This window comes from Theropithecus gelada, chromosome 8 (assembly GCF_003255815.1).
Source record: "Theropithecus gelada isolate Dixy chromosome 8, Tgel_1.0, whole genome shotgun sequence".
Taxonomy (NCBI): domain Eukaryota; kingdom Metazoa; phylum Chordata; class Mammalia; order Primates; family Cercopithecidae; genus Theropithecus; species Theropithecus gelada.
Window position 1 is genome coordinate 98,758,303 of NC_037676.1, and position 15,476 is coordinate 98,773,778.

A 15,476-nucleotide genomic window follows, 5' to 3' on the forward strand; every position below is an offset into this window, starting at 1 on the left:
TGCTTCTAGGAGGAGTTACAGACTTCACTTCATCTGAAAGACAGATAGGAATTATCTAGACCCAGTTAAGAGGAGGATTTTCCATGTGGTGGAGTAGCTCTGTAAGGCTGGGCCTGGGGGATCCTGGTAAGATCTGTGATATGTAAGTGTGGGGAGTTAGGGCTGGAACTTGGAGGAGTTTGAAGGCCATGTATTGAATTCCAGATTTTATCCCAAGGGGAAGAGGAGCTCTTAAAAACTTTTTATTTTTTTAATAAAGAAAAAGTGTATTTTCATCACAAGAAGAATCTAGACTCTATATAGCATATACCAACAAAAGTTTATTTAGGAGGCCACGGCGGGTGGATCACCTGAGATCAGGAGTTCGAGACCAGCGTGTCCAACGTAGTGAAACCCCATCTCTACTAAAAAAATACAAAAATTAGCTGGGCGTGGTGGTGTACGCCTGTAATCCCAGCTACTTGGGAGGCTGAGGCAGGAGAATTGCTTGAACCCAGGAGGTGGAGATTGCAGTGAGCAAAGATCACGCCATGGCATTCCAACCTGGGCAACACAGCAAGACTCTGTCTCAAAAAAAAAAGTTAGGAAAACAAAATAATTTTTAAAAATTGATGTGGGTTGTATCCATGTGAATTTTCTGGTTGTGATATTACCATTATGTAAGATATTACCACAGGGGGAAATTAGGTGAAGAGTATTGTTATTATTTCTTACAACTATATGTGAACTACAATTATGTCAAAACAAAAGTATCATTTTAAAAAATGTATACACAAAAAAAATTAAGTCAGAGAGATCTGCATGGGGTAAAAACATTGATATCGTAATGCAACACACCATTGGCTGTGCCTGGGGCTCGGGGCTGGTCTGCAATTTCCATTTCATTGCAAAGGAGCTGGGCCTGCTCAGGGCACCCAGAGGAAGGAAAAGTGGAATGGCTCAGATGACACTGGAATTTAAAGAAGAGTACAGTAGTGTGGTTAGACATAAGGGTGGCTGCCAGACTGTGGCTCAGAGGTGGGTCTAGACTTTCCCAACTCTCAGCTTACTAACAATAAATTTATGTTATTTCCTTGGCTATTATGGGGTGTTGTGCCAGTCAGTGGCTTCCCAGTCTGCAGAACTGCCAGTGTTGTTTCTAGCAATGCTCTTTGAATACTTATGAACACACGATAAAAACTGCATAGTTAATAAACACGAATATGCAGTAAGACATGTCCTAATATTCAATTCATAAGACAAAGTATGACACACAATTTAGAGCTTAAGAGTTTCTTGAAAGGTTTTTAACAATGGGAAAGACATGTTCAAATTTATCAAGTAGAAAATCCCTCTGGCAGTAGTATGGGCAATTTATTGCAGGGGATGAAGAACAGAGAGAGAAACAAGGACTTCTACTCTAGCTATTGTGGTAATGAAGAGACGATGGATTCCAAAATCAGCAAAAATTACTATCTTAATTAACCACAAATTCCCAGTAGAGTTTGGCCCCTGCACTTGGCTGCAAAACAGAAACCTCAAAATAGCAGTGATTTAAACAGGATAACCATTTGTTTATCTCTTACAAAAAGAAGTCCAGAAGTAGCAGTTCCTCTGAAACTGCTCCGAAATGGCAGCTCCAGAGTCGTCAGGGGCTCAGGCTCTGCCTGTCTTTCTGATCTATGGAAATACATAGCTCCCATCCTTAAGTTACCTCATGGTTCAAGATTGCTGCCAGAACTCTGCTCTCATGACCACGTTCCAGGCAGCAGCAAAGGAGAAAGCTGAGTGTGTCACTCTAAAAAAGCCTTCCCAGAACTCCTACACAGCACTGTTATTTATATCTCATTGGCCAAAATAACGTGGCCACGCCAACTCACAAGGAAGGCAGAGAAATAAAATATTCTAGCTGGGTGCCTTGCTACCCTCACTCCCAAATCTGGAATGGATAGGCTGTGGATAGTGAGCAGTCTCTGTCACAGCCATCAGTCAAGTAAGGCACAGAGAAGGTGAGACTATCCTGGTCCTCCAGGGCATGAGTCAAGGAGCACAGTGGACACTGTGACGGGTTGCCATGGTCCTGTCAAGGAGGGGCTTGTGGTGTAGGCTGCAGGGGATGCTGTGGCAGAGACTATTTCCTGCCAGCCCTCCAGGGACTGCCTCAGCTGTAAAGAGCCTCCTTGCCCAGGGAGCCTCAGCAGCCTGCTTCAGTGACTACTGATCTACGAATATAAAGACCTGTTCATCATGGTCCAAACAAGGCAGCTCTAAAGGACTATTCTGGCTCTGGAGTCTCCCATGGAGTTGGTCAAGACTATTGTTGAGCCACACTGTGGCTTGACGTCTCTATCTGCCCACTTCTACTTCCTTGCCCTTCCTTCCACAGTGGTGGTCCCCAGGACTCTCCATAATAAACCTACATGCCAACATGCTCCAGATTCAGCCTCCTGAGCAACCCAGCCTATGCTGAGGAGGAGGATGTCTGCCTGGGACCAGGTATCAGAATTTCTAGGAAGAGATGAAACATTCATATTTATTGAACATGGAATGAGCTGAAAAGACAGAGAAATGCCACTATCTGCACATTATCGTTTTTCTGTCTTCTGCTTGCTTCTCATGGCTGTCAGTGTGCATGCCTGTAACATCCTCTTATGCCCTCCAATGTGTTACTATCCACCTCTAGGAAGTTTGGACACCAGATACTTCAACTTATTTAAACTAGGTATGAAGAAAAGGAAATGGGGCTGGGCGTGGTGGCTCACAACTGTCATCCCAGCACTTTGGGAGGCCCAGGCACGTGGATCACCTGAGGTCAGGAGTTCAAGACCACCCTGGCCAACATGATGAAACCCCATTTCTGCTAAAAATACAAAAACAATTAGCTGGCAATGGTGGTGGACACCTGTAATCCCAGCTACTTGGGAGGCTGAGGCAAGAGAATCGCTTGAACCCAGGGCGTACAGGTTGCATTGAGCGGAGATCGTGCCATTGCACTCCAGTCTGGGTGACAGAGCGAGACTCCATCTCCGAAAAGAAAAGAAAAAAGAAAAAAAAAAAAAAGAAAGAAAAGGAAAGGAAATGGATGTTGGATGACAGCTTGGTACTCCTAGATATAAAATGCCTGAATGTCCACGCGGCAAAACTTCCACCATCTCCAACTCTACTTAGAGCCCTTTTTGGCTTCTTTTCTTGGTTCCTGGCTAGGATCCTGATAGGTGAGGTGACTCTAAATACAGTAAATTAAGAGGGGAGAAAAGTTACTTTAATTTGGTGGTATTTGTTATTCTAGCTCAGAAGTCAGGTTTTTGTTTTTTGTTTACTGTTTATTGTTTATTTTATTTTATTTTATTTTTTGAGACGGAGTCTAGCTTTGTCACCCAGGCTGGAGTGCAGTGGCCAGATCTCAGCTCACTGCAAGCTCTGCCTCTCGGGTTCACACCATTCTCCCGCCTCAGCCTCCCGAGTAGCTGGAACTACAGGCGCCCACCACCTCGCTCGGCTAGTTTTTTTGTATTTTTTAGTAGAGACAGGGTTTCACCGTGTTCGCCAGGATGGTCTCGATCTCCTGACCTCGTGATCCACCCGTCTCGGCCTCCCAAAGTGCTGGGATTACAGGCTTGAGCCACCGCGCCCGGCCTTTTATTTTATTTTTTTTTTTAGCTTCCCAGTGCTTAGGGAATGTAGCCTCAGGACTGCTTCTCTGCATAGACACCCTTCCTCTGGCATTCTAGACGCACATTTTTGAAAATCCTGTGCACACAAATGTTCACTCAGGATAGAAAGAGGTCACCTGGGCTCCCAGTCATGTGTGAAGGGTACACATGACCCATGCAGGTAGTTCTCAGAGGAGTGGTGGGGTTCCAGGACTGCACCTTCCAGCTCGAGAGCCAGCAGGCTTTCCCTCGGTGGCCCTGCCTCCCAACCCGTGTGCAGCAGTGATTCGCAAACAACAGACTGCACCAGAACCTTAGTACTTAGAAATGGTTTTTCATGTTTATGACTCAGAGCAAACTATACCCAGTCAGGGGGCAAAAAGAGAAATCTGTGGCAAGAAAAGGGAATCTTGCTATCAATTTCTTGGGGGAGTTTGGATTCTAGGTTAGTGAGAAGCAGATGTTTGAGACACAAGTCTGCATGCTATGTGACTTTTGAGACTTTCCTGTTCACAGATCTTTCTGGCTTTTCCCATTTGTCTCTGCCAACAGTTGGAACCGCCACCTTTATTTATCTGGATTTTTAAAATTGAAATTGCAATAGCACTTTTCCTCACAAACACTTGTCAGGGCAGAGTGACTGAGCAGTCTATAGCAGCTTTCTCCAGGTCTGTTTTAAGGAGAAGCACAAGGACAAAATTCATGTCCATTTGCAAAATATTAACCCAAACAAGTCTGTAAATATATTTACACAGAGACTCCTATTTATCTTTAAATCTTCAGGGCCTGCTGCCTGGAGGATGGCATGTACTAAATATTTGTTAAATGAATGAAGTGAGGAAGTGGATGACTGAATTACTGAGAGAATAAGGGAATGTGGGCTCAAGACATTTACTAGTAGGAAGATAAAGTAAGCACACAAAAGTTAAGATATAAGAAAGACTGAACGCTGGGAGGAAGGACGGGGGAATGATCACACCAGGTTAGATACTCAACCCCTGCTGCATGTCAGACTCATCTGTTAGAGCCACATGAAGGGCTTTAAAAATCTCAAAGTTGGCAGGGCGCGGTGACTCACGCCTATAATCCCAGCACTTTGGGAGGCTGAGGTGGGCGGATCACGAGGTCAGATCGAGACCATCCTGGCTAACACAGTGAAACCTGACTCTACTAAAAATACAAAAAATTAGCCGGGCGTGGTGGCAGGCTCCTGTAATCCCAGCTACTCGGGAGGCTGAGGCAGGAGAATGGTGTGAACCCGGGAGGCAGAGCTTGCAGTGAGCCGAGATTGCGCCACTGTACTCCAGCCTGGGCGGCAGAGCGAGACTCCGTCTCAAAAAAAAATAAAAATAAAAAAAATAAAAATCCCAAAGTCGAGACTGCACTCCACATCAGTTAGACCAGAGCAGACCCGGGTGTTAGTATTTTTTTCAAGTTCCTCAGGAGATTTTAGGGTGTGGCCAGGGTTGAGAAACGAACCATGAGACAAGAGGATCAAGAAGGACGTAGGAAGTGGCTTTTGTGGGAACATCCTTTAAGGATGGGAAGAGTTTTAACTTGAAGAAATCAGCAGGAATACAGGAACATGGTAATTTAACATGTCCTAACTTTTTCCCCTCGCAACTGCAATTCCAGCCTGACTGTCTTACATAATCCAGACATACGGTAGGAGCGGATCAGAGGGCACCTGTACAGTTTAGTGGCTTCTCCCCTCTGGGCTATATGAGAGCCTGGGCACTAGTGTCTGAAGGACTCAGGTAAGGATGTGAACAGAGTTTCCTCGGAAAGCTGGCCCCAGGGGATTCCCCATCCCTGAGGAACATCCTCATCTGCTGGAAAGGCATATCTGATTTCCAGGGCTGAAAAGGGAAGTTGAGGCCATTTCATCCTTGAGGTGGGGAGCTCATGAACAATAGGAAACATAATAAAACATAAAGCTTTCCTTCTTGTGGTACCTTCCCAAGTGTCCAACAACCCCTATGTGCTCCACTGCTGGCCTTTAGGATTGAGACCACAAGGCCGTCTCCTGCCTTGGATATGAGACCACATCAGATTCTTAGCAGCTATGCCTGAGCTCCAAGGAGTAAACACGGAAAAACACACATCACAGAAGGACAACAGCTAGAGAGAGAGAAAAATGACAAACAAAGCAATCAGGACAGAAGAAGTACTCATCAAAAATTGGAGCTACTGGGGGAGACAAGTCTATGACCTCTACAAAAATAAAAATAACGAGAAACTGAGGAGATTTAAGAAAAGTCCTTAAAAGATGACCTGGAATTTAAACAAATAAACATGACTTTTCAAATGAAAACTAATTGAATTAGGTGAAGAGTAGAACAGTCAGTGTTGAGATTCAACTGAGGGCCTGAGGATCAAGTCAAGATGTCCACTGCACAGGAAAACAGTAATTCCAGATGAAGAAACAGGTGGGAAGAGGCAACAATTAAACGATAGTGCAAGAACATTTCCTGTGGATAAAGAAATATCAGAGGCTGAGCGCGGTGGCTCACGCCTGTAATCCGAGCACTTTGGGAGGCCGAGACAGGAGGATCACCTGAGGTCGGGAGTTCAAGACCAGCCTGGCCAGCACGGTCAAACCCCATCTCTACTAAAAATACAAAAATTAGCCGGGCGTCGTGGCAGGTGTCTGTAATCCCAGCTACTTGGGAAGTTGAGGCAGGAGAATCCCCGGGAGGCGGAGGTTGCAGTGAGCCGAGATTGTGTCATTGCACTCCAGCCCGGGCAACAGAGCAAGAATCTGTCTCAAAATAAATAAATACAAATAAAAATCTGTCTCAAAATAAATAAATACAAATAAAAATAAAAAGAAGGATCAGAAAGTATGTTGGAAGGTTTCACTGGTTTAGGGTAGATTAAAGAAGAAAGACACACAATCATATCTTGGTAAAGTTTCTGAATTCCACAGGTAGCAGTATAAATTTTTAAAATTCACAGATAAAAAGAACGAGGAAGAAGAATCAGATTGACACATAACATTGCTGTGTTGGAAGTTAGTGGAGTGACATTTATGGACTCTTGAGAAAAAAGGACTATGCCAGCCAGGATATCCTTCATATATCAGCAAGAAAGGAAGATATTTGGGGTATGCAAGAATTCAGAGAATATATTATTCTCATACCTATTTGGGGACAATACAAGAGAAAAAAGACTCTGGTGAAACAACAGATGAATCAGAACAGATAACTCAAGATTACGGAAGAAGAATAAGATAGGAAATAGCAGCGAGCCATGCTTGCTTTTTATATAAATACGTAGAATATCTAAACCTATAGTGATAGACTATCTAAGAATGTGTAATACAAGTTCTAAATAAGGATTCCTGAAATAGGCAATAAATACTCCAAGTAAATTCTAATAAAGGTAATCTAGACTGAAAAGTTCTTCTGTATGTCAACAAAACCTAGAAGTGGGAGAAGGACAGAACAATAAAGTCAAAGCATTTATTTTATCATAACTTCTCTGGAGAGGGAGAGGAAATTGAGGCAGAAAAGCTATTCTAAAGGAGGATTAATAAACATGAAAACGGAGTGAACTAAACAAAAAACAAAAACACAGGAGACACTGTCGACAAATCCAGAGGCTAATTCTTTTGTATCACTTGGTCACCCAGGCTGGAGGGCAGGACAGTAGTGCTATTTTGGCACACCGTAACCTCTGCCTCGCGGGTTGAAGCAATTCTCTTATCTCAGCCTCCGAGTAGTTGGAATTACAGGTGCACACCATTACACTCGGCTAATTTTTGTATTTTCAGTAGAGATGGGGTTTTACCATGTTGGCCAGGCTGTTCTCAGACTCCTGACCTCAAGTGATCCAACCACCTCTGGCCTCCCAAAGTGCTAGGATTACAGGCGTGAGCCACCACACCTAGTCCAAAGGCCAATTCTTAAAAAGTTCAACTAAACAGATAAACCTCTCTGAAATCTAATTAAAGAAAAAACAACAACAACAACAAAAAGACAAGATTAGGAATGAATAAAGAGCCATGGTCTCAGACACAGAAGAGATTTGAACAATTGTAAGAACGTATTACATGCTAACTCCATGATAACAAAGTTGAAGATCTAAAGGAAATTACCAAAGTTAATCCAAGAAGTGAAAACCTGAATAAATAATTATATTGGGCCAGATCAGGAAGATTATTAAAGATCTACCATTGAAAAGGGTGTCAGGAAAGAGGAGTCCACAACTCAGTTTTCTAATCTTCAAAGAATAGATAATAGTAATGTTTATCAATATATTCTAGACCAAGGAATAAAAATGGAAGCTTCTGAATTTATTTTACAAACCAAGCTTAATTTTAACACTAAAACCCTATAAAGACAGCATAAAAAGGAAAATTATAGACAAACACTTATAACTGGAGATGCAAAAATCCTAAATAAAATATTGACAAATAGAATCTAGCAATGTAGCAAAAAGACTAATACACTACAGTAAGGAGAATTTATTCTAGTATTACAAAGCTCAACATCAAGAAATATATCAATGGAAGTGTTTTTATCAAAAAATTAAAGATGAAAAACCGTATCATCTTATCAGTAGTTTCTGCAAAGGCACTTGATAACATTCAGTAGCTATTCCTATTAAAGCTTTAAGTAAAATAAAAATTAGGATTGTTGGATATAATAAAATCTCTTAATTAAAAAACAATAGACAATATTCTAGTAAACAAAACACCAAAAACATTTCAATTAAAATCAAGAATCAGACAAGAATACCCACTATTACCATTTTAATTCAACATTTTCTTAGAGACTTAGAGAGTTAAACAAATGTAATAAGGTAAGCAAAAGGAATAATTAGTGTAAACATTTGAAAGAAGTGACAAAGTATTGCAATATTTGTTTTTGCTCATGATTCTATCTTTTCTTTCCAGATTTATGCCTGCTTTTACCTTTACTGTTTAACATTGTCTTAGAGGTTTTTAGAAAATACAATAAGAATATAAAATTGAATAACTGACATAAATATTTGACAATATTTTCTTTCATTAATCACATGACTGCATTCTTAGAAAACCTAGGAAACTAATTTAAAAAAAAAAAAACACACTCAGATTAGGCCAGGCATGGTGGCTTATGCCTGTAATCCCAGCACTTTGGGAGGCAGAGGCGGGAGGATCACCTGAGGTCAGGATTTTGAGACCAGCCTGGCCAATGTGGCAAAACCCCATCTCTAATAAAAATACAAAAATTAGGCCCCTCCCCGCCCCGCCTCCCGGCGCGGGTGGCCGAGGCGTAGCGCTGCGACCCCCGTCCCTGCGAACATGGCGCTGCGAGTGGTGCGGAGCGTGCGGGACCTGCTCTGCACCCTGCGCGCGGTCCAGTCACCCGCCGCGCCCTGCCCGCTGAGGCCCTGGCAGTTGGGGGCGGGCGCCGTTCGGACACTGCGCACGCGACCCGCTCTGCTCTCGGTGCGTAAATTCACAGAGAAACATGAATGGATAACAACAGAAAATGGTATTGGAACAGTGGGAATCAGCAATTTTGCACAGGAAGCATTGGGAGATGTCGTTTACTGTAGTCTACCTGAAGTTGGGACAAAATTGAACAAACAAGATGAGTTTGGTGCTTTGGAAAGTGTGAAAGCTGCTAGTGAACTCTATTCTCCTTTATCAGGAGAAGTAACTGAAATTAATGAAGCTCTTGCAGAAAATCCAGGACTTGTAAACAAATCTTGTTATGAAGATGGTTGGCTGATCAAGATGACACTGAGTAACCCTTCAGAACTAGATGAACTTATGAGTGAAGAAGCATATGAGAAATACATCAAATCTATTGAGGAGTGAAAATGGAACCCCTAAATAAACTAGTATGAAATACCGCAACCCAGCAGATTGTCTTAAATTAGTGGTGGATAGAAGACTTAGAATAGCAACTTATAGCATTACCAATGGGGAAGAAAAAAACTACTGTTAACGCTGCTAATGAAGGAAAATGTCCTTTAACTTTGTAATGATTATAGATTTTAGACTAGGCTCTAGTGTTCAGAATTCATTATATTATCCATGGTAAAAACTAGTTTTAAAAATTACATAATTCAAAGATAACGTTGTTATTCTTAAGCCTTATATAATATTGTAACTTGCCTGGATTTGGGATGAAATACTTAATGACCTTTCCATTGGAAATAACTGGGAGTGAAGAGGTTTTTGTTGCTTGTACAGTGTTAGATGACACACCACTATCTTGATTTTGCAATACACTGCATTTGCTGGTGCTATTTTTATACGGTGAAGCAACAGCTTTGCAGCAAAATAATAAAATACTTCTTCGTTAAAAAAAAAAAAAAAAAAACAAAAATTAGCTGGGCGTGATGGCCCACGCCTGTAATCCCAGCTACTTGGGAGGCTGAGGCAGGAGAATCGCTTGAACCTGGGAGGTGGAGGTTGCAGCGAGCTGAGATCACGCCACTGCACTCCAGCCTGGGTGACAGAGTGAGACTCCATCACAAAAAAAAAAAAAAAAAAAAAAAAACCCACCACTCAGATTAATAAAGACTTCAGCAAGGTGGCAAAGTTTATCAAAATGCATATAAAATAAAACATCTGCTATAGCATATTCATCAAGAAATATAAATGAGAANCCAAAAAAAAAAAAAAAAAAAAAAAAAAAAAAAACCCACCACTCAGATTAATAAAGACTTCAGCAAGGTGGCAAAGTTTATCAAAATGCATATAAAATAAAACATCTGCTATAGCATATTCATCAAGAAATATAAATGAGAAAAATATTTTAGTGATAAAAATCTATAAAAATTTTGTTTGTTTGTTTGTTTGTTTGTTTTTAGACAGAGTTTCACTCTTGTCGCCCAGACTGGAGTGCAGTGGTGCAATCTCAGCTTACTGTAACCTCCACCTCCCAGGTTCAAGCGATTCTCCTGCCTCAGCCTCCTGAGTAGCAGGGACTATAGACACCTGCCACCATACCTGTCTAATTTTTGTATTTTTGATAGAGATGGGGTTTCACCATGTTGCCCAGGCTGGTCTCGAACTCCTAACCTCAAGTGATGTGCCCACCTTGGCCTCCCAAAGTGCTGGGATTACAGGCGTGAGCCACCGCACCCAGCTAAAATCTATAAAACATTGAGGGATAAATATAAAAGAGAGGTACAGGATTATGTGAACAACAATCCTATGGGGGGAAAAAAACAGGGATATATTTTAATACTATGCAATTTGTTGAGAGGAGTTAATCTCATAAAAAATTAATTCCCCCCAAAATTAAAAATTTAATGCAATCCCAATTATAAGCCCAGCAGATTTTTACATTCTAAGAAAGTTTTTGTATTAAAGTACAACATACACAGAAAAAGCAAATCCCTCTGCCCAATAAACAGTTGAAAAAGATGCTCATGCTCACCAGTAGACAGCAAATTACAAATTAAGTTTACAATGGATATGGCTTCATGAATATAAGACTAGAAAAAAATTAAAAGGAGGGACAGCAACTGTTGCTACTAGGGATGAGGGTAAAAAGTACTCTATATTTTGCTGATGAAAATATGTTTCAGCCTTTTTGAAAGCAATATATACTAAATTTTAAAATACACATGACTTTCAACCCTGGAATTCATTCAATAGAAGTAAAAGCATTGGTATATAAAGATATATGTATAACAATATTGCTTCATTGTTTGGAGGGACAGAAACTTAAAACAGAGGAAATACCCATCAATAGAGAAAGGGTTGGATAAATTATGAAGGAGCCTCATTATGGATTATAATGCTGCCAACACAAATAATGAATCTGAAACATACCAGGGGACTGAGAGGAACTTCTATGAGATATTTTTGAATGAGAGATAGAAGATGCAGATAATACATGATCCAATTTTTCCAAAGCAAGCAATGAATCCAACAAAAAACTCAAATATGTAGAGACAGAGAGACAGAGAGAGAGAGAGAGTACATGTACTGAAGCATGTGTGTATAATCACATATTAGATATTATATAAGCAATAAGAAAATTTAAAAACTGTTAGCATCTGGTTATCTGGGAGTAAAGAATGGGGGGGAAGCTGGTGTAGACACTGGGAAGGATAACGGTGGGAGGCTTCAGGGAATGTTTGGAAAAGAATGAGTAGTTCAATCCCAGCACTTTGGGAGGCCGAGACGGGCGGATCACGAGGTCAGGAGATCGAGACCATCCTGGCAAACACGGTGAAACCCCGTCTCTACTAAAAAATACAAAAAACTAGCCGGGCGAGGCGGCGGGCGCCTGTAGTCCCAGCTACTCGGGAGGCTGAGGCAGGAGAATGGCGTAAACCCGGGGGGCGGAGCTTGCAGTGAGCTGAGATCTGGCCACTGCACTCCAGCCCGGGCGACAGAGCCAGACTCCGTCTCAAAAAAAAAAAAAAAAAAAAAGAATGAGTAGTTCAGCTTGCTTCAGGGGTTGAGATAACCCAAAGCTCACACTCCAAGGCTGCTGGTGGGGTCCTCTCTTGGAGGATACTGAGGTCAGACTCTCAGTCTTAGAGCACATAGGTACAGGATATATCACAAAGTGCATCCCACCCACCAACATGTAACCTGGTAATATCATTACAAGGTCATTAAGAATACCAAGGTACCAAGGTCACTGTAGGAAACCTGGGAGCACAGAGCCTAATGTCGTGGTGGGTGAGGCACTCCTACAGGTCTCCTGCCCTGGGGGCCATGGCTGTACAGAACCCAAATAACCCCTAGGGTCCACTTGACCCAGTTTTGATAGGTTAAAGTCTGCAAGTCAACAGTTATTAAAAATATACTCCAATATTCACTTCCGTCCCTTGACAAACATTAAAGGATCAAATGCATAGTCCATATCAACACACCTTAAAATACCCTTACCTGGAGCAATGGAAGCATTTTGGAATGAGACAGAGGTGGATGGTTGCACAACATTGTGAATATGCCAAATGCCACTGAATTGTTCCCGTGGAACTGGTTAACTTTATGTTATGTTAATGTTCTCCTCAATAAATTATTCAGAGGAGAAACAAACCCCTTTCTCTCCCAACCTAAGACTGCTTTGGTATCTCCTTCTCAACTCTACCAAGAATGCTCCCCAAAGCCCAGCCCACAAGCCTAGTGGGTTTAGTTTCCCTCTCTCCCTACCTATGTTTCTTGTCCTGTCTCTCTGTACCTACTCTTATGCCACATCTTGAAATCCCAGGAGACAGGCTAGCAAACACAGAATTCTCCATATGGGGGAGGAAAGAGAGACGCTGAGAGGGAAAAGACAGCTTTTTGTTTAACAGGAGGTGAGAAGGGGCAAGGCAAAGGCTGGCATTATTCAATCATAAGTTTTGCTTTCCCATATGTGAGCCTAAGGGAATTCTTGGGCTGTCCACCTTCTGCAGCCTGACTTCCCTCATGTCCTGAGTAGCTGTCCCTGCCTGTCACGACAGCTGTTCTTGGCCCACCCAAAGCCAAGGCCCTGCGGTGGGGAGCCCCCTACTAAAGAGTTACTTTTGAATGGGGACAAGGTACCCCTCACTGATGTGGTTACACTCCTCAGCCCCCATCCTGGGGGCTTCTCTTGCCCTCCCCTCCTGGACTCTGGGGGAGGCAGGGAGGGACAGGAGAGCTCCACGCTTGGCAGCACACTGTCTCGCAGAACAGGTGGTTTTGTTTATTTTTCTCCATTTGATTTACAAAATTGTACCCTTTACTAAAACAGCCTTGGGGCTTAAGCACAACAAGTACAGGCACAACGAGATGACATTTAATTACAGAAATGTAAGCAGGAGACATCATGATGGAGCAGCAGAACTTACCGCCAAATAAACGTTCATGCAGCTCCCCCCATTTGGGTGCTCAGCAGCTGAGAGGACGAGGAGACAGAAGGGTCTTCTGCTTGCACCTTGATCACCTACAGATGGCAGCAAGGCCAGGGATAGGACCAGTCTGTAGGGTCCAAAATGTACAGCCCCAGTCCCTGCCTCTCTTCACTCTGTACTTTAATGGGGGTAGAGGGTGGGGGGCGGTGGGGGGGGGCGCTTCTCTGGACTTTTTGCTTCCTTTCCCTACTTGTTTTAGGGAAGCAATCTACTAGTATTACTAGTATCAAAGCAAAGTTCTAGGCTCGGCTCGGTGGCTCACACCTGTAATCTCAGCACTTTGGGAGGCCGAAGCAGGCGAATCACCCGAGGTCAGGAGTTTGAGACCAGGCTGCCCAACATGGAGAAACCCTGTCTCTACTAAAAATACAAAATTAGCCAGGCATGGTGGTGAATGCCTGTCATCCCAGCTGCTCGGGAGGCTGAGGCAGGAAAATCGCTTGAACCTGGGAGGTGGAGGTTGCAGTGAGCCAAGATCGAGCCATTGCACTCCAGCCTGGGCAACAACAGTGAAACTCCATCTCAAAAAAAAAAAAAGAAAGAAAGAAAGAAAGAAACAACTTGCTACCTTTTTGTTTTTTTAAAGACAAACTGATTTTGGCTCAAATCCTGGCTTGTCACTTACAAGCTGTGTTGAACTTCCACAAATCACGTCAATTCTCTCAGCTTCCATTCTCTCATCCCTTCTGCAAGGTTGTTGGTTGTAATGACATAACTGGTTTACTGGGAGGCTCAACTCACTAGGGGCATCAATATGAAATGGTTTTATTTTTTCTGCAACTGCCCCCAGTGTACTTATGTCAAATCCCCCTATTTTTCACCTGGTAACATCTCCTTTCTTGACAGCTCAGCCCCATTCCATAACACTGCAGTCACCTTTTATTACTAAACAGTTACTTTTGATCCTTAAGACTCTGTCCTGTTTGTTCATTTTCAAATTTCAATCTTCTACGCAATCCAAATATTTTTCCTACCTTCCTAGGATTGTCACTATAAATATTTTATCAATACAGAATGCCCAGTGAAATTAGAATTTTAGATAGACAAATAAGTGTTCAACGGAAATGTCATATGATACTTTTATTTGTATTTGCGAATTCTTGCAAGCCTACACCTTCCCCCAGCGGCACAGGCTACTACTTCGGCTTTAGAGAAGTGGTTCGTGGCCTCGGCTGCTCATTAAAAATGTCAGTGCCTAGGTTCCACTCCAGACCAGTTAAACCAGAATATCTGGGCTCATGAAGAATTCCTGAAAGCTTCCCCATGTGATGTTCATGTGCAACCCAGGCTGACAGGACCGCTGGGAGGGCGGTCTGGCCTCCTCAGCTTCCCCCAACACCTCCCCCTTCCCAGCATGCACTGCGCTGGCGTTGGGGGCAGGAGGAGAAAGAGAGGCAGGTCTCATCTTACTTGGATGCCTGTTATAAGCTTGTAATCCTCTCTGTTGGCCACCACAGCTCCTCCATTTGATGACGACGGGCCATTTGTTCCAGGGTATGGCAGGCGTCCAAATATGGGCTCTTCTTGAAACCCGTTTGTTGGTTCCGCAGAGGGCCCCTGAAGGTCTTCCTGCTGCTTTGCCTGTGGTGTGGGAGATCAGGCTTCAGCTTGCTCTCCCCAGATCAGCCCTCTGACAGAAGCAGCCCTGAGCCCCTAACAGCCTCTTGCTGCCAAGGGTCCCCTCCCTGACTAGGCAGCCTTGTTGGGGTGTGTGGAATACTGGGGTTGTCTGTCACGGGTTGCAGACAGGAATGAAGGGAACTGGGGAAGGCATTTCTCCTTCCAAGCTTTGGTATATCACGGAAACCTGAAAGTCCTGGAAGACTCAGAACCTCCGCTAGTCCAGGGGCCTGGCAACGTTCCTGTGCTAGATAGCCACAGCCCCACATTAGCATAGGCAGAGGCTCAGTTTAGTCTCCTCCCTTAAGTAAATTCATTGCACCCCCTCCCACCCCCACGCTCCTTGACCTTAGGGAGATGCAGGCCTAACACACAGAG

At 43.1% G+C, this 15,476-nt stretch overlaps 1 protein-coding gene across 1 annotated transcript; it reads left to right on the plus strand.

The window, feature by feature from the left end:
* The first annotated feature begins 8,858 nt into the window (after window positions 1–8,858).
* Window positions 8,859–9,932, plus strand: LOC112630045 (glycine cleavage system H protein, mitochondrial). Its single transcript, XM_025394079.1, has one exon. The coding sequence runs from the start codon at window positions 8,923–8,925 to the stop codon at window positions 9,442–9,444; it is 522 nt and encodes a 173-aa protein (XP_025249864.1). The 5' UTR covers window positions 8,859–8,922; the 3' UTR covers window positions 9,445–9,932.
* Window positions 9,933–15,476: the final 5,544 nt, after the last annotated feature.

Bases quoted from the DNA above. Each gene is read 5' to 3' on its own strand.
- LOC112630045 (XM_025394079.1), top strand. From the start codon at position 8,923: ATGGCGCTGCGAGTGGTGCGGAGCGTGCGGGACCTGCTCTGCACCCTG.